Genomic DNA, 20,476 nt, shown 5'->3' with positions numbered 1-20,476 from the left:
ATAGAAATTTCTACATAGTATTAATAGGTATTTTGACAAAAAAATAGTTTTTCTCTGGAACCAGATCCAACCCAAATATTCCATTGCCACTGAATATGGAATCATTTGTCCACTTATGCTAGATTAATACAGTATATATTGCTTATCCAAGAAAATCTTAAAGCACATAAGGTGTTGGGGACACCTGATACTATCTGCCAAAGCAGGCCTCGTGTGTAACTTTCTGTTCACTGTGGATTATGTAAATATAGTTTCTACTGTATCTGTTATTTGCAGTTTAGTTATAATACTACAAACTGCAGCACATTGTACTTGTTATCTGTTGACACTATGTTAAGTAGATAGAGAAGGAGTCTCCTGCTATTTGACTTAGTGACCCAGGGCGAGTCACTGGGCTATTGGGTGTGGAGTAGAAGACTGTGGTGCAAACTTTTAACATGGGCAATTAGTTCTAGAGGTAACATGACACTAAAAAGCATTTGCAGTATTTGAGACTCATTTCAGAGCTGGCTCTAAGTTGTGGTTTTTTTTTTTCTTTATAGACTTGCTATATTTGTGATGAGCAAGGGAGAGAGAGCAAAGCTGCTACTGGTGCTTGTATGACCTGCAATAAACACGGATGTCGACAAGCCTTCCATGTTACTTGGTATGTACATTCAAATTTAACAGAGGATTTTGGTAATATGTTAGCTAAATTCAACTAAATTTGTCCTTAAACATTAGCAGACATATGTCAAACTATTTGTAATCCCTCAGGAGTATCGTTATTGTTGTCTCTGGGGAATGTATATTACTTTTCTATAAACAGCACTATGCAGAATTCAAGAACACAGTAATGGGCAATTCGAGAAAATAGTAATACATCCTGATTTGCTGTTTGTTTGAAGTGGTCTTCAAATCTGCTATAAAGAGCTGTACCAGAAAGTTGCTCCTGTCTGTTTCAGAGAGTTAGTTATTATTTGTTATTTACATACCATAGATGCATATATTTAGGGGCTGATTTACTAACCCACGAATCTGACCCGAATTGGAAAAGTTCCGACTTGAAAACGAACATTTTGCGACTTTTTCGTATTTGTTGCGATTTTTTCGGCTTCTTTACGAATTTTTCGTTACCAATACGATTTTTGCGTAAAAACGCGAGTTTTTCGTAGCCATTACGAAAGTTGCGTAAAAAGTTGCGCTTTTTTCGTAGCGTTAAAACTTACGCGAAAAGTTGCGCCTTTTTCGTTGCGTTAAAACTTAAATGGTGCAAAGTTTCGCGTAAGTTTTAACGCTACGAAAAAAGCGCAACTTTTTGCGCAAGTTTTAACGCTACGAAAAATCGCCAGATTTTACGCAACTTTCGTAATGGCTACGAAAAACTCGCGTTTTTACGCAAAAATCGTATTGGTAACGAAAAATTCGTAAAGAAGCCGAAAAAATCGCAAAAAATACGAAAAAATTCGCAAAATACCGATCATTACGAAAAAAACGCAATCGGACTCATTTCGACCCGTTCGTGGGTTAGTAAATGTGCCCCCTAGTGTGTTCATCATTTACATCAATCCCTACCCCAATGGAGTTTCAATCTGTATAAATTGAAGGACAGTGTGTGACCTGAAAACCATGTGTCCCACTGCCTTCTAACCAGTGCTTGGTGTTAGTGAGGGAGAGTCTGGGATCGGATCGCAAGATGTAAGTTGGGGGGGGTCATGGATCTTTATTAGGCCTCCTACAATTGCCCAGTTGGAGATCTGCTCCCCCCAATTAAACCACTGCTGCAGAACTCTTTGTCACAATGGCAATCCCTGTACAGGTATTGGACCCCTTATCTGGAAAGTTCCGAATTACAGAAAGGCCATCTTCCATAGACTCCATGTTAATCAAATAATTCACATTTTTAAAAATTATTTCCTTTTTCTCTGTATTAATAAAACAAAACCTTGTACTTGATCCCAACTAAGATATAATTATTTTATTTGTATTGCAGTGCACAGCTTGCTGGGCTCCTTTGTGAAGAAGAAGGGAACGGTGCAGATAACGTTCAGTATTGTGGTTATTGTAAATATCACTACAGCAAACTGGTAAGCATTTAGCTTATATGAGATACCTTGATTTATATCTCATATGAGTGTATCACATATAATATCTCCTAAATGCATCTTACAATATTAAAAATAGCACAATATAAGGTTACTTTAATAAACCTGTTAACACATCTGTATGTATAAATATATATACATTATATATATATATATATATATATATATATATATATATATATATATATATATATATATAGAATGCCTCTCTTTGTAACAATAATTTATCGACGTTCCCCCCTCTCCTCTGCAGTTAACCAATGTTGTGCCACCGGTTGCTTAGAAATATGTCAGATATACCATATGTAGGGTTTGGTGCAGCTCTTATTGTGGCTCGATGCATATTGATCCGCTCTCTCAGTTGCCTACTATTCTTGCCACAATATAGTCAATCGGACACATTATGCAGACAACATTCTGTGGAGTGCAAATTTAATATGCTATAATTTACCACTTTATGGATGGAAAAATGTGCCCCCCAATATTAAGGTGTTACACAAAACACAGTTTCCACATCTAAAAACACCCTTCATTGCTTCTAATTTACGCTTCCTTTCAGATTCCTCACTGGTAATTCTAGCTACACGGAGGATTTGTGATTTTAGCACTGAACACAAAAAATGCTTGGGGTGATTACTATTATAATGTTGGAGTATGTTCCTGTCTGTTATATATTGATACATTTTGCTTTGGAGTTTCTTTTGGACATGATCTTTGTAAACAGTCACATCCAACTTTCTTTATTTGTCATAATACAAATGTAATTGTAGTATCTTATTATTTGTGAAGGACCTGAAAAGATAAATCCTCCTCCGTTCCAAACCACAGGAAAAAACAAATAATCATTGAACCTTTTATAATGTCTCCCAAAACAGAACATGGCTCAGAATATAATCCATCTTATATCTGTGCATGTAGGTGATAGCATTAAGCGGTGCTACATTTGAGACCATAGCCATCCCTATTAGCTTTGGTTAAAACTGACTTTTACATTTGAAATATTTTTTGTGTAATATAAACTGTAATAGTGAAAACACAAACTCCATATACAATGTGTGTGTGTACACAACTACATACATATATCTATTTTTTTCCCTTGTCTTTAGTGCCCATAGGCAATAAATATATGTATAAGTATAACCTGCCAGTTTTCTAGTTGCTTCACCATCCTATCAGTTCACAAGGTGCACAATATCTGCTTGCTGTAAAACCTCAATCTTTTTAGCATGCATTCAGTCTTTTTTTATAGCCATGGATGCCCTTCACACAACTATTATGGGAAGTACCGTAATGAGGGTGAATGAACTCTTAGGTTGCCATGGTACCCCAGAGAAAAGTAGACCATCATCAGTGGAAATGTGTTAAAAGGGACCTGTTTTTCCTCAATATTCTGTCACGTTAGAACAGTGGAACACTAAAGTGAAAGCACAGCTAAAGCAGCTATGTGATAACTACTAATGGAGCCAACTGGAAACATCTACTGCTAAAGGAGGTAAAGCAAAGCCTAGGGCTCAGTTCACTGTAAGTAAAAGGTTAGCTTACTTGCATGTCTTTCTGTAGGCAGGGTTCAGGTCAGTTAAAAGTGTGTAGCTGATTTATCTCTGAGGTAGTTTTGTTCATAAGGACCCTTTGTTAGCTGACTAGTTGGATTTTTGTGTTCTCCTGCCCAGTTTGGTCAACTAAATGGTGAGCATCGTATACTGTCCAACCAGACACGTGCAGATCATGTCAAGTCACCTGAAGAAATCTAATGGATTAATATGTATAGGGAATTATGTATCCCTTGTTGTAAAATATAAGGATACCAGCAGTCACAGAGGGCTTCCATGACCATAAAAATGTGTCAGGCTTAGGGCTGATTGGATTTATAAATGTCATGAAATTCTGGCATGATTTCTAACATCCTCATATTTTGCAACAAGGCATACATTCTTTTTTAAAATATTCACATACAATGACACTGCTAAGCACTAGTTTTAACTGATGACATCAATAAGCACATTTTAGGGATATATTTTACAGAAAATTCATGGTTTTTGTGTATCATATTTGCTTTTTCCTCATTTGCTTTATTTGTTCAAAGATTCTGTGACACTATTAGTCTGGCATTGTGACACATGGCACTATTGGGCAATTCCTGTTCAAATCAATAGGAGCAGCAGAAGACACTATTCAGCCAAGTCAAATATAGATATAGAAATATGGATATGGTTTGTTAGGTCAGATTGTAACACTGCTTCTATTTTGCAACAAAAATAGCTCATGGTTACATAGGGTTGAAAAAAGACCATTAAGTCCATCAAGTTCATCCCTTCCAAGAAAACCCAGCAAGGTTAGGGTACAAGAATGTGACCATGCTTTTGTAGATTGTAAGCTCTTTTGGGCAGGGCTCTCCTCACCTCTTGTATCAGTTATTGATTGCTTTATATGCTACTCTGTATGTCCAATGTATGAAACCCACTTATCGTACAGCGCTGCGGAATATGTTGGCGCTTTATAAATAAATAATAATAATGCTGCATTTAACTGGTAGTTTTGAATAGGACTGTTCTTAGGTGTAGTAGCAGCTCTCTGTAGCGATGACAAGTCATTCAGATAACGGCAACAATTTATCTAGCAATAAACTTGATGCAGGTGTCGCAGCTGCAGAAAACAAGAAAAACAAGTGTACAGCTAGCAATTGCATCAGACTTTAACAGGATTTACCATATATGGTTTCTGTATAAAGGTTCAAGCACTAAAATTTGATTCCCATGCACATTGTCAACTTGACAGTAATAGCATGGTAAATGCTAATGCTTACTTAATTACAGGCCCACTGGGTATGTAAGACTACATAGCATATTTAGTGTTTTTCATGATGTTGCAAATATTCTTCAACTTGTCTCAGCATTTGAGGAGATGAAATCGTATTTTTGCACATCAGATTAACCAGAGATAAAGGTAAAAACAAAATGATATACCCGTGCCCACTTAATTTCTTTTGTTTGCCCTTAATTATTATTTTATTAGAATTTATTTAGCATTTTTTTTCGTTACCATCTTTGAAAATTTTCCTAGCTCACCTATAAGCATTAGTCTAGAATACGGCAATGTTGTGTCTGTTGTTTTAGACCTCCTTGCCACTTTTCATTACCGTTCTACAACAACAACAAAACATTTGTAAAGCGCTTTTCTCCCGTGGGACCCAAAGCGCATAGTTATTATGGTGTAAACCAGTTAGGCTATTGCCCCACGGAGAGATTTGTCACCCGTGATAACATTTTGTTAAATCGTGTGACTAACCCCTCTGAAAAGCCTTTCCACCGGCAACAAAGTGAATCGCAAGTGAAAGTCATTCGCTTTGATTTAATTTTAATTTTTCAGTCGAACAAAGTTTCCTCCTGCAGGCAAGTTCATTCGTGCAGCTTCGGTAAATGAAGCAACCCTTATGCCTTTCCACCGGTGATTCACTTTCTCGCCAGTGGAAAGGCATTTTGAAAGGATTAGGACATCGAACGATCGTGCGTCTGCCGATTTTTCAGCCGACATAGTCAGAAGATCGATTTGTCGTTAATAATGAAATTAATCTATTGTCCAATTGTTTTCAGGGCCAAGCAGGCAGCTACCCACAGTTTTCCTAGCTTCAACCAGACGATATTGCTTGAAATGGTCTCCATTGATAAACAAATTGTACTTTTAAATGATTGTTACAAGATAAGCTTGGTTGTACAATAATGAAAAGATCTTTTAAAAATCTACACCTGCATGGCCTATGTGGCCGTTGTGAGGGTATAATTTTGTGTGACTGGGGAAAGTAAAATCGATTAATAATGGCATTCCATAGCATCAATAGGAACGCCCTCTATGTTTTATCATAGCTTGTACAGAGAGTTACCATTCTAAGTAACCTGCTTTAGGGCTCTGGCACACGGGGGAGACTCGCAAGTCTTTTTCATCGATTTCCGGAAATCGCCCCGCCGCGTCTGCCATCCCGCCGGCGACTTACATGTTCGCCGGTGGGATGGCAGGGGTAGGCAACTCGGGGAGATTAGTCGCCCGCGAACAGGGAGTTTTATCGCGGGCGACTAATCTCCCCCGTGTGCCAGAGCCCTTATTAAGTACATCAGAAGCTACTTGGATGAGCGGTGAAATGTTTTCAAGATTACCCAGCAAGTTATTTGCTTGAGATGTATCACTGCTACACTCAGGGTCCCAGCTACCTGAAGCGAGCAACTTGATGCCACGTCACTCGTGCAGAGAGCGCAATAGTGCTCTCTGTGCTAGAAGATCCAAAATCCAAGATCCAAAATTTTAATTTAAAAATTGGAATTTGGGCTTCAGTTGCCAGAAGCGGCATTTTGCCACCTCTGGTAAGTTACCAGGAGTGCCTCCCCATATAGAATAAGATCTTGACAAAACAAATTGTTCTCAATCAGTACACCATGGCAGCATAGTCGCCTCATAGCAGCAGCACCCCTGCATATGCACTATTTGAGAACATTAGGTTTTGTCAAGATTTTTTTCTATTTGGTGCAGCACCCCTATAAATCTAGTTGTATGCAGTTATTTTCATGGGTGAAATTTCCCTCTTACCACTGTGCTTCTATAGTGATCTGAAGAATTTTAGGTTTTCATATTTTTCCACCCCCCTCCCTTTTTTTTTTTTTCTCTGTGTTTTTATAGAGAAAATGCAAACTGGGATTTAGTAGATCTTTTGATCAAAGTTCAAGTAATTCTTCCTCTCACTCTCAGGATAAACATCATGAGAAGGAGAAACAAGTACTCATTCTCCATCATCATGGCCTATTTTTAATTTATCATTGTTGTCTTCTAGTGATGTCAGCAGCATGCACTAATCATCATTATGTTGCATGCTAGACACACCCTCATACACTTTCTTTCCCATTATATCTGTCCAGTAGAAGTATTAATAGATGGCTATATATTTCCTATACTTCTTTGAAGATATTACTGACAATGCTGGCAGTATCATTGGGCCTTAAGCTGCCCATACACGCACCGATGATATCGTACGAAACCTCGTTTTGTACGTTATTCGGTGCGTGTATGGCGACTTGGCGAGGCGTCCGATATCGCAGAAGGCTGCGGATATCGCCGATCAGGCGGGTTAAAAGATTTTGATCGGGCGCCATTGAAAGCGCCTGAGCAAAGTCTACGTTCAGGGCTGAATCGACAGAATGAGGTAGAAATCCTATTGTTTCTACCTCCATATCTGATGATTCAACCCTGAACGTCTGTGGAGGGTGTGAACGATCTTTCGTGCGACCGATGGTTGCACGAAAGATCGAAAATCGCCATGTGTATGACCACCTTTATAGTAGACTAGGCTAACCTAGACTTGCATTAAACATAAATATTGTCCAGCCAAATTCCAAGTGACAGGAAATATCACCTGTAGTCTGATACCTGGATTTGTATTTGTATGTTAAGCTTTAGTTGCCATACATGGACTGATGACCATCATTTTTAGAAGGATATTATTTTATGTAATGGTCAGGCCATATATCGCCAGTTTTAGCCATTTTTTCTCTGTAACCTAGCCATACATAATAGTTAATCAGATACTGTTATCAGCCTCAGTCTTTATTTCTTCTCATTATTAAACAGTAAATTCTCAAAAATCATTTTAGGATATGAGGATGGTTAAGGGGTGCATTTTCGCAAGGTTTGTATTTTTTTGTTTTTGCTTTCACGAATCATGGCTAGACATTTGTGGTTTTAGTGAAAATCAAATCAAAATATTGATAAATGGACCTCAATGTAGCATATTGGGGAAATGAGCATATGATTGGAGCAACAGATTAATATACAGGTAATTGCAAAGAAAAAAGCAAGGTAAAAATCCTTTATGTGCTACAGTCTGAGCATAATATTCTTCTCAACAAAAATTTCTAGAAGACTATGCTTCCTTACCTCCTACCTAGATTGACATTTTCAGCTAACTGATCAAGCATAGCTTGTCTTTGTATTTGCCTTGCATATTGAATCAGGTTCTTTTGACTAAATTTCAATTCAGTAGGGCCCTTAGAATTGCACGTCAGCATCTCTTTAACCAATGTGACCAACATTTTCTGTGTAGCATCACAGAGTTCAGTGGCTGCTTTCCAACATTTCTGAAAAATCAATTCTCATTAAGAGTTTACAGGGGTTTTTTTCCCTTCCCATTTATCCAAAATATTGGGTAGCAGCTTGAAATTTTATTCATGGTCCTAAGCGTGACAGTATATAATTTGCCTAATTGACGCTTGAAAAACACTTTTTAGAAGGCAGCTAGTTTAGGTATCCTTTATTTACTGAAGTAGTTGTATCATTTTGGAAGAGGCTTGAACCAGGTTCTGAGTAAAGTGTAAGGGCTGTGGCAGACGGGGAGCTTAGTCACCTCGCCTCTCGAGGCAACTTCGGCAATTTCGGCAAATCGCCGCTTATGCCATCCCACCAACAATTTACGTTTTAGCCAAAAAAATATGGAAGCGATGCTTTATATTCTTTCTTCCTTCATAGTGCCGCTGTATTTTATTTGCACTAATGCATTACATTTTTTTGCTTCTTGGCTTTTGCAATGGAAGTGTTATGACCATGTACTAATTTCTCTGTTATCCATTCATACATAAGGTAAACCCTTATGTATTCAAGTTTTGGTATCTGCTATCCAGAAAGCTGATATAAGGCAGGGGCTTATCAGGAAACCAAATTCTAAGCAACTTTCCAATATGAATTTTGTTAAACATTTTGAGTGCTCAATCAAGAAAAATATTTCACTTTGTCTTTTTGACTTTTTTTCTTGTGGGTTCTCTCAGCTGCTCCAGCTCAGCCCCTATTTCCTGCACAGACAGCTTACTCCCACACACCTTTATCCTCAACACCTGTGCAGTCTTTTGGGCTTGAGTGAGCTCTTGTTATTCTCCACATCTGCTGTGTTTCATAGAGCATTTTGGGAGAGAGATACTTTCCCTCCATGATTTCTCCAGTTGCTATGCCACAGGTCCAACAAGCAAGAATGAATAAAGGAAAATAATCTTTTTATTTCAAAAACATTTCAGGTACAAAATATCCCTTATATTATTTACAAATTTTTTTTTATAGTCTTTTTTTTTTTTTTTTTTTAATTCTCTGTCCTTGATATTTTTGCCTAACTAGCTTATCACACATTTACTGAGAAGGGATGGGACTAATTATGCCATGAGGTTATCTATCAAATGCTGAACACATTACTTTTTTTTTTTTTCATCTAGAATTATTATTATTATTAACATTTATCTATAAAGCGCCAACATATTCTGCAGCGCTGTACAATAAGTGGGTTTCATACATTGGACATACAGAGTAACATATAAAGCGATCAATAACCAATACAAGAGGTGAAGAGAGCCCTGCCCAAAAGAGCTTACAATCTACAAGTTACAGTTTTTTCCTAGAAATTCTGTTGCATTCCTAAAAATATCTTGTTTTAGCAGTTGGCTGGTGTTATAGGTTATCTCGTCTACAGTGTTTGCATTCGTTTCAAGTTTTAATGATTAAAACAATTCCACATGAATTACACATTTACCCTAATTTACTGATTGATTCTTTAACAGTTTTCATTAATATTGTTTTGCAATAAATCTACACTTACCAGTGTGAGGTGTGGTGAACGGTAAGACAATTTCTTGAGCTTAGATCGATTCGGTGTTGGCATGTGTTTGTGATAGTGCTGGCAGCCAACCACTCGACAGTGGCAGCATGCCATGCGTTTCACACGGAGTTTTAATCTTTTAATAAAAATATAAAGAGCATGACTAAATACTAATTTGCCTCCCTGCTGACTTGCAAGTCGTCTACCACTTTGATTTAGTTAGCACAGTGGAAAAGCTTTATCCAGATCGAGAAGCACTTGCTCTTGACTGTGAGGCTCAGTGCGAAATGTACAGTAAAATACATTTCATTTATAGCACAAAATAGGGGGCAACTTAAAATGTCACCATTTAGCTTCTTAATATGTGTTTTACAGAATGCCAGTCAGAAACCATGGAGCACTTGAAAAAGCGTCGGGCATACAGTATATTTACTGCTTGTGGAAGAGCCATTAATGGCCCTAAAAGCTTGTAGTTGTAGGATTCCTATATTCTTTCTACTCATAATGTTTCTAACACCATGTCTGGGTGAAATAAGACTTGAGAAGTGGAAAGCATTAGAATATATTTCATGTTCTCCAGGTATCTTTAATATTGTAAATGTAGATTATTAGTAGTGCAAAACCTAAGAAGGGGTACATGAAATTGAACACACATTCCATTTGTTTTATTCCTATTCCATAAATAAATAATTTCTTGGCCACAGGTGTCTTGCTGACTTCCTACTTTTGTACAATTGTTGTGCAAGTGGGAGATCCAAACGGAAAGACCTGATCCTGTAAGATGAGTGCGTGCTGTTTCCCAGGTTTTACCTACATTCGAAGAGCTGTGAACCTTTGGACACATTTCAGTTTGCAGATGCAATGCTTTAATTTTTGCTTTAATCTGAATATGCAAATTCGGGTTTGAATCCAGGATTTTGGATAGTGTCCAACTGAATCCAAACCCTTCAAATCACGAGACCTTTATGCACTGGAAAACTGAAAGCAGCAATGTTTTGTTTACAACATTTTTTTTCTTTTTCTTGCTTTCAAATAGAAATATGCAAATTAGAGTTCCCATTCAGTAAGCTTTATGGGCATGGAGTTAATACCTCTGCAAAATTTTAGGTAAAGGGATTTTCATTAAAGGTAGTTAAGAAGATAAAGATTAGAATACAAGATAATGTTACAAAGCTACTATGTGTGTGCCCTGAATAGAATCCATTATGAGAGTTCCCATAGTGGGACTGCATTGATTTTGTGTGAATGTCTCTGTCTGTACAGCTCCATTTCAAATATTGCTTGGGATTTTAAAATATTAATGGTATTTTTTCATTTTAAACCCTTTGTGTCTGGAGGATCCATAATCCTAGAAGGGGATGTTCACCTTTAAATTAACCTTTGTATGTTGACAGTAGATATCATCTAACTCAGTTTGCTGTGGGTGAATTTCTTTGGTGACTTTCCATTATTTTCATCCTGATCAGCATCTTTCCAGTGTAAGGATGTCATCTATGTCTAAAGCATTTTAAAGCCATGTTCTGTAAAGGGGAACTTCCCCTTTAATGTTGCTCAAGGCTCTATAATGTTGGAAGGGTTAAAGGGTTTCAGCTATGGACCTACGATTGTAGGTCCATGGCGATACACGATCAGGTTTTAGTTCTTTGTTTTCACTGTATTCCGCTTTTCAAATGTGGCAGCTTAACTGATATATTGCGCAGATGGCAATCCATTATTTCTTGCCTGTCTTCTTGGGACTTTATTCACGTGGAACCTTGGGAAAATACAAACTGCCTCTATTATTGGAGGCATTCCCAAAGGTAACGTGAAAGATCATGTAGCTTGTGGTTATCTAAAAAGGGTTGGTGATGTAAGCAGGTGAAAAAAAAAAAAGCCCCCGGGCATGTGCTTCAGAATGGTTTTGCTCCAATTACCATTGAGAAGAAATGCTTTTCCTCCAACTTAAATGTATTATAAGCATGTGGAATTAAGAGTAACAGTGTCCTGTCCTGTAGCTGGGTTATAGAAGCCACTGAGTAAAAAGCATGTGTTTGGGACTGTGGGTTTCTGAGTGTATACATTTCAAGCCAATGCCATACTCTTAGGGGGCTATTTACTAACTGTCAGATTTTTTTTTTTTTTTTTTTATATCACAGGCGACTAATATTCCCATGTGCTAGTACCCGTAAAGGGGACCTTGCATCTTAAGAAATAATTCTAAATTCTTTTCTACTATGTTTGTTAAGCAAAATAAACTTCACTTACACTATATAAGTAATAGAAATCTTGTTTCCTTCAGTCCTGGAATTACACAATCACAGCAAATAGGCAGGTGCCATTTTGTGGACAAAAAAGGCATAGAGGCAGGGCAGGCAATATATGATTGACAGCTGGGAATTTTAAATGCTTTTATAATGGGTTTGGATGCGTTAATATAAAAATGAATTTGGGTTTCTTGTTTAATATGAAAAGGACTTTTATTATACAGCTTTTTATGTCTGGGTGACAGGTCCACTTTTAAGTGTGCAGAATTGCCAGCCGTAATGGTTTAGACACTAGTAGCAATTAATAACTTATTTAACTACTTTGAGAAAATTGTTAATGAACAAAGAAGTTTCCCCACAGAATTTCTAAAAAATAGTATAAATGCTTTTTGCTCACCAGGAGATAAAGTGAGTATTTATTCTAGAACATCGGTCTGTTGAGGTTAGTGTAGTGTAGAACCATAATGGCCCCAATACAGAGCTCCCTTATTTCCATCTTGACTTCAATTTTATATCTCATGGTTATTAGAATTCTAGACCTGCACGAATATATTTGTTTATGTGAGTTTCTTTGTGAAGTAATGGAAAACTCTTTTCAAAATTTCCTTTTTCAGTCACTATATTTGGCCATAGTTTGAGTTGATTTCATTGTAATCTACCAGGCTGAGCAAGCAGATGATGGACAATTTGGCCATCCATATAAAAAGGGGAGGGAGGTGCATGTTCTTGCCTACTGCCGATGAAAAGGAGGGGACTCCCTGAATTTTTATTTCTGACTGGTCAAATGAGATAAAATGGGATTCCACAACATTATCAAAGTGTCTTCAGAAGAGCCTCAATAAAGATTATAGGTTGGGCAGTACAGTAGTTATCTCTTTTTTTTTTTTTTTTTTTTGTCTCTTGAGGTATGGCTAGGATAGGTACCTGAATCCACCCAGTTTTACTAACTGTTCAAATTGGAGAGCTTATGTATGTGTCTTTTATTAAATACAAACCTTTTTTGATGGAGGAAAGTAGTCCAAAGTTCACTTATTTTGGCCAAAGAGTTTATCAACAGAAACATTTTACTTCTAATGACTGAATGGCTGCTTTGTTGAGTAGTTTGTATTATATGTTCAACATCCCTTATTGTGTAGCATTTCAGGTTGGGTGGGAAAAGTGGATTTGGCAGTTGTGCAGCCAGTTCAGTAACATAACTCGGTCATGACTGACATTCATTGTTACTCTCTGTAGTATCCTCAGATGTCTCCTGAGATTCCAGAAGCCAGTAAAAGGTTAGCTAGCTGGAGAATACCTCTGAAATTTAATAGGACTTGTTTTTGTCATGGTTTGAATGTCCTGTCTGGCAAAGGCTGGGGTCATAGTTTTTGCTTTCCTGTTTAATTCTGGCTAGCATAGAATGAACTTGTTCAGGATTTACTGTATCGTTATGCAGCCGAAGACTAATTTGTACACAGAAAGGACAGGAGTGGGGGGATTGGCAGTGAATATTCACCCCTTTACTCTTCTCTTAGTGATCCAAAATTTGAATATATTTTCATTAATCCTCATGGAAAGATATCTAACTCTGACATATTTTGTTGTATTAATTCACATGTGGGTGCACCTTGATTGGGGAGTCTAAGCACAAAATTACTATAGATTTCAGGTATGACATATGTGATATTTTCTTCCAATGTTTATTGCTAAAAAAAAAAAAAAAAAAGCGACGTATTATGTTATAAATAAGAACCATTTTCCATGATGTTCTGTTCTGAATTTCCTCTATTATAACACTAATTTGATTTGAGTCCTATCATAATAGCTTACAGTAAATATAGTTTACATGACTTACAATAATGCAAGCAGAAAAGTGATAAAAGAACTTCGCTTAACTTCATATTCTGAATTTATGGTAATAAAAAAAATGTATTATAAAGAGAGATTCCCTAGATGAGACTATTACCATTCTAAACTGTGTTGGTACAGGTATAGGACCCATTATCCAGAATGCTCGGGACCAAGGGTATTCCAGATAAGGGGTCTTTCCGTAATTTGGATCTCAATACCTTAAGTCTACTAAAAAATCAATAAAACATTAATTAAACCCAATAGGATTGTTTTCCATCCAATAAGGATTAATTATATCTTAGTTGGAATCAATTACAAGGTTCTGTTTTATTTCTACATAGAAAAAGGAAATCAGTTTTAAAATTCTGAATTATTTGATTAAAATGGAGTCTATGGGAGACGGGCTTTCCGTAATTTGGAGCTTTCTGGATAACGGGTTTCCGGTTAAGGGGTCCGATACCTGTACCTTATTGCCCAGTGTATGGGGCCTTCCTAAAAGCCTGTCTATATCTGACAGGTTACAGAATCAGTCCTTTCCTACCAGCATTATGAACCAGTTGTTGGCTAGAAGTTCCTCTGTCATTTATTTTACCCATGGTTATTACTTGTGGTTGCCCCAATGACAGTTACTTTACAATATAAGTGGGCTTCCTACACAGCAATTGGGGAGTATATATTAACATTACTCAGCCTGCCTAGCCCTGCAGCTCTTCTGGTGTAGGTGTGGGGGCGATGCTCCCATATGAAATAAGTACAAGAAACTGATGACTACATTTTCTGGCTTCCTTCTGGAAGTCTTTAGAATCTTGCTTTAGGTTAGTGGTTCTCTCAATTTACTTAAAAATCTAATGAGGCTTGGAATCGTGCAGTTTAGCACTTCATGATGTACGCTAAAATGTGCATGTGTAGAGACCAGTCCAGTCCCAGTGAAGTGATTATTAGCCATCTGCTATTCTTGTACTGCTGCATAATAAGCCAAATATCGCCAAAGCCACTGTGTAATTATTTATTTTGATGTTATTGTTCAAATATTGAAAACAAAATTTGTTGTAACTATGAGCCACTGAAAGCAAGCAAATGTTAATTTCTCTTATTCACTCTAGAAGCATAAAGAAAAAGAAAAGCACAGGCAGAAATCCAGAAAGCAAATGGAGCCACTGCCAGCATTAGTCCCTTCTCTGACTGTGACGACTGAAAAAGTGAGTTTTCCCTATGTGCTTTAATTACAGAAACCTGCCTTGTGAGAAGTACCAAGGTGCAAGTTGGATGCCATATGGACAGATAGAACAAGTTGTTTAATGGGCAATGCAGAAGTTGTCATCTTTTTGTTTTAACGTGAGATAGAGTCTCTGTGTCTTAGATCAGATTTTTGTACTGACACTCAAATCCTTTGATTTCTAGTAAGGTTTGATTGAAATAAGTGCAACGTCTGTGGTCCACTATATCACGGATTCCTTGGTCAAAATTAATATTTGCAGGCAAACAGTTGTAAATTTAGTAGGAGTCAGTGAATGTGAATGCCACTGCACCAGGTATTACATCTGGTATACTTTAAGGATTCATTCCATCTGCATCTGGTATAGTGATAGGATCCCTTATTGTAAAGCATCTTGTCTGTGAGGGTGCAGGTCTGCGTTCATTTGGGGTGAATTCTTACTTGCTGTCCAGGTAGGCTTCGAAATAGGATAGTAGGATGTAGGATGAATGTTAAAATGATCTTTTTTTTTTTTATTATTTTTATTTGTCTTATTATTATGTTTATAGGGGGGCTATTGATATGTTGCAGTGCCAAGGGGTTCTTGCATGGTATAAAATGTCTTATTTGGATATATAGTAGACAGTACAAACCTTCAACAAAACATTTACATTCGTCATTTTGCAAGGCTGGCGGTTATCACTACCAAATGATTATAAATAAAATGATCATGAATAATATATCATCTAATAATATATAGAAGATAAAATGTCTTAATGGAGGGTAAAATGAAATTGTTGAGCATATGCAACTACTAGTGACTTATCTACAGATTTTAAGTCTGAGCCCAGTTCTTTTTGCTTATTTTGTGGTAAGGGAGGGGGCCTAGAAAGTTGGTTTTCAGTATTTGCATGTTGTATAAAGTAAAAAATGTTAGTCATGCGGGGGCATTTGTGAAGACAAGGGAAGAAGGGCAAGAGTGTGTCTGTTAGTGTTAATTAAGATAGCACCTCTTTTAACGGCCTGGACGGGGTGCAGAAAATTAGGTGTAGGCCAGCCCTGGGACATGCTTGCTGTTTTGGAATAGAACACAAGAATCACAGGATACAATGTAGCAGCTGGACTTACCTAACATAAAGCCCATGCTTGCTGCCTAAATGTCAAAGTAGAATTCTTTTTGGCCAAGTGCTGGTGTTTCTGCTATAGCTGGGGGGCTAAATGTATAATCCTAGTATTAACATTGCTGTGTGGTCTTGTGTCAGATATGTTAAGTGGCTTGTGAAAAGGGGTTATATATTTAGATGTAGCCACTGCACCTGTGTTTGAAAAGCCCAGATATAGGGGAACATCTGCAAATACAAAAGGGCCTTACAAAAACACTGAAGTGAGATGTTGTGCTGAGCCTGACAAATCCTTGTTGAGTTAAGGGCAACACTGTAACAACATGAAAACGTTCAAAGTTTCCTATACTGGTGCGCCTTCACAAACCTCTAGGATCACTAAAAGTTTCTAATGAAAACTGCTAGAAATGGAATGTTAAGTTTCTATAGGCATTGCTTTAAAAAGAATCTATAGGGTGAACCTATATCTTTAAAAGTACACAAGGCTTGGATTTTTTTTATCCCTGCTTTAAAGATCTGTGATGTTCAAAACTCCCTGTCTGTCATAGGATCAAAGCTGGCCATGCATTCTCCGATAAAAATTAATTACATGTATGGTGGCCATAAAATGGATATTGGCCAGTTATGGATTGGCAGGTTTCAAAGTTTCATCTGCCGATGTGCCATTTCACTTGGTAGTCAGCCCAAATGGAACAATGTATGTAACAATAGAAATTTGATTTATCAGCCATTGTGCAATAGTTCCATTAATGTATATAGGACATTATATATGTATATAAATATAATAAAAAATATTGCTCTGATGGCCTTCCAGAAGTATCTAGGGCAGTTAGGGCCAGTAGGACCAGCATCAGTATTGGAACCACTGTTGTGTAAAGTCTTCCAAATATTAATAGAAAGTAAAAACCCATAATTAAATATTAAGACAAAATAATTTCAGTAATGCTCCAGATCCTGATGTAATCATCTTAAACAGATTGGTTGAGGTTTTTATAAAGTATTTTGATCTAGTGCCACATTTATGTTTATGGTATAAAGTAAATCTGTCATATTTGGTATTTTGGATCAAACATTTATAGAGAATTGGTTCTCATTTTCACACATCGCAGAAATTGATCCAGCTTAAGTAATGGTCATTGAGGCAGCATTGTAGTAAAGTATCATTTATTGCTTGATAGAAGATAAATCTTAGTACAGGTATGGGATCCTTAAACCCATTTATCCACAACACTCCAAATAAAGAAAAGACCATCTTCCACAGACAGAAAATAATTCACATTTTAAAAAATGATTTAGTTATTCTCTGTAATAATAAAACACTACCTTGAACTTACACACCCAGCTAAAATATAATTCATCCTTATTGGCGGCAAAGCAATCCTATTGGGTTTTTAATAGATTTAAAGTTTGTTGATCCAAATTATGAAAAGATCCCTTATCCAGATCCTAAGCATTCCAGATAACATGTTTTATACCTTTTGTAGAGAACCTGTGGGCAACATTTCATTTAACAAGAATGGTTGAAATTCATATTTGTCTGTTCTCTACCTTAATGATTCTGTCTTGTAAAGAAGCTTGCAAGAGTTCTGCAACATTGTTTCAAGGGAAAATATCAAAAAAATAGTAATTGAATGTACTTTACAATTGCTAAGAATTACATTTTAAAAATAAAATATATATTTGTGTATATGTCCCCTTTTTTATTTTATTTGCCAGATAACTGCATTTTTATTTCTCTTTAAAATATACAGACCTATACCTGCAGCAGCAGCAACAACAACAACTCTGTACCAAGCTCAGTGAAGCGCATAGAAGACACTTCCGCCCGGTTTACCAATGCAAATTTTCAAGAGGTTTCTACTCATCCTACTAGCGTAAAGGAAGCACTGGAAGCCCGGAGTTCTGAAATAAAAGGAAAGAAAGCTGCAAGTCACATCACCTTACAACGGGGCAGAAAATCTAGTAGTGGAAGGAATTGTGCAGGCTCCGCAACAGCAACAAGTCCCTTCCAGCAAGGTAATGCAATTTCATGCTATATTCTTCATTTCCCAGGGTGCCACAGCCATGTGACCTGTGCTTTGAAAAACTTTAGTCACACTTTACTGCTGAGCTGCAAGTTGAAGTGATATCCCCCCCCCCCAATCCGATGATCAGCAGAACAATGGGAATGTAGCAAGATAGCAGCTCCCAGTAGATATCAGAATAGCACTCAAAAATAAGAAACTCAAGTCCGGCTTGGGACTCCTCCGGTTACATGGGAGTAGCAGAAAGCTAATGTGTAGTGCTGGCTCCTACTGAAAGCTCAGATTCGCATAATGCACATCAATATTATAACTAAAAATATTACATTTGTTGGAATATACAGTTTTAAACGAAAGAGTGAGTTATTTGCTATGTAAGCAGTATAATTTAGAGATACACTATAAAAATCATGACAGTATCCCTTTAAGGGGTACTATTGCCATAACAAGTGATATTCACGACTTTTTTGAGAAAAAAAAATCTTCACACCATCCTACAGTATGCACCAATTTATTATAGTGCCACTTTAGAGTAAACCAAAAAAAAATTCTTAATAAGAAAATATTTTTTAGGAAATTGTAGAATGGAATGAAACTCCTGTGCTGCAACATCCAGTTTCACATCTTTCCTTCCTTTAACATGGTTCCTATCAGTGAGAATTCAGGTTGTGCTTTACTTAAGATGTTAGTGACTTTTAATGAGCTTTTAACACCAGCTGTAAAAACAAAAGAGAAAAAAGAAAGGCAGATGGTGTCAGTCAAACTGGCTAATGGAAAACCCTTTAGCTGTTAATTAAGTGACAAAATGGTGGTAGTCCTAGATCCGCCCATGTAAGTTCTGCTATGAAGATGAATTAATTTCATAAGTACTACTGATTTATGCATAGCATACCAAACACCATTATGTCAATTACCACAGTGTTGTCATTTCTAAAACATTTACTTTAAATCTCCTGCCTACTGGAATTTGTAGTATTACATTTCAAGCTGCTACTAGTGTAAGCCTTGGGGCTGATCCAATGTTCACAGTACTTTTATACTGGATGCTTGTACTCTTGGGGGCAAAATGCACAGTTTGCTTAAATTGATCTTCCTATTTTCAGAAGGAATGCAGAATGATTCAGTTGTGTGTATTATGCGAGAGTATAGGGTAACAACACATTCATACCAGTTTGTTTCTACAGCCCATTTTTCAGGAACACCAAGCAGTGTTAAGTCATCCTCTGGAAGTTCAGTCCAGTCACCACAGGAATTTCTTAGCTTTACAGAATTTGAAGTTCGGACTGAAAGCTATCATCACTCTCAGCAATTAACGTCAACCAAAGATGCGCCTAAAGGAGATACAGGATTGCAGGAAGGGACAATAAACAGTTTTAGCTCCTTAATTGGTCTTCCTACAAATCCACCTCTGTCTTTCCAGACAAAAAACTATGAAAGTGTTCCTGGGGATTATGTTAATAGCAGCCTTACTGTAGCAGGATACAAGCGCTTGCAGTCCTCTGTTCTAGATGAAGATACGGTAAAAGAGAAGAAGCGTAAAGGAAATAAGCAGAACAAACATGGTCCTGGCAGACCAAAGGGAAACAAAAACCAAGAGACTCTTTCCCATTTATCTGCATCTTCCGCTTCTCCAACATCATCGGTGGCATCCGCAGCTGGGAGCATAGCCAGCTCTGTTATTCAAAGGTCTCCCACATTGCTCAGGAATGGAAGCTTACAGAGTTTAAGCGTTGGGTCATCTCCAGGTGGTTCAGGTAAGAAACTGTGATATCACTGCCATAGTGTTTATTTCTCCCTATTAAGATCTGCCTACACACAAGCTTGATCCAACCAAAGTTAGTTAAAAATTACTGCTTGGCCTGATTTTGATGGTATGTCAGGTTTCATATTGAGGTGAATGGTTCTTGGCGGAAGAGAGATGTTTTGCCTGCCACTAAAGATAAGCTCTGTGCAAACAAATCTGTGGCTACTGTGTTCAAGTTCACCTTTTGTGCAGGGATGACCAGGGCAATCCAGTTTCTTTCACACCACTTTATATATACATCATATTCATGGCCTAGGTTGTATTTAAATTATATTATGAAAAGAAGCCTGTGAAGCCTATGGCAAGTCTGAGGGGGGCTGCCTTATCTTCACTTAGACTATAGGTTATGAGATAGTTTGTCATTTTTTATTTTAAATTGTATTTATTTTTAATTTTTTATTTCTGTATTTATTCTACTTTATTATCATTTCCTTTTATTTATTTGCCGCTGACACATGTCCGCAGTGCTTTACAGGGATTATAGATCATTCACATCAGTCCCTGCCCCAAAGGATCTTAAAATCCAAAGTCCCTATCACGGTAGCACACACTAGGTTTTGTTT

The 20,476-nt window shown here is 37.2% G+C and overlaps 1 protein-coding gene across 9 annotated transcripts in view; it reads left to right on the top strand.

Moving 5' to 3' along the window:
* Positions 1-20,476, top strand: part of mllt10 (MLLT10, histone lysine methyltransferase DOT1L cofactor) — a 137,009-nt gene that overhangs the window by 69,414 nt on the left and 47,119 nt on the right. For 7 of the 9 annotated variants that reach the window (XM_012965640.3, XM_012965637.3, XM_004915433.4 and 4 more), the window contains 5 exons: positions 543-646; positions 1,973-2,066; positions 14,876-14,971; positions 17,840-18,104; positions 19,294-19,863. In XM_012965640.3, coding sequence (XP_012821094.1) covers positions 543-646; positions 1,973-2,066; positions 14,876-14,971; positions 17,840-18,104; positions 19,294-19,863 — 1,129 coding nt within the window. The remainder of the gene's footprint in view (positions 1-542; positions 647-1,972; positions 2,067-14,875; positions 14,972-17,839; positions 18,105-19,293; positions 19,864-20,476) is intronic. The other 2 variants (XM_012965638.3, XM_004915434.4) reach the window with 1 other exon arrangement.

The sequence above is a fragment of the Xenopus tropicalis genome, chromosome 6, assembly GCF_000004195.4.
Source record: "Xenopus tropicalis strain Nigerian chromosome 6, UCB_Xtro_10.0, whole genome shotgun sequence".
NCBI classification, from domain to species: Eukaryota; Metazoa; Chordata; class Amphibia; order Anura; family Pipidae; genus Xenopus; species Xenopus tropicalis.
This window is presented reverse-complemented; position numbering and strand designations above follow the sequence as displayed.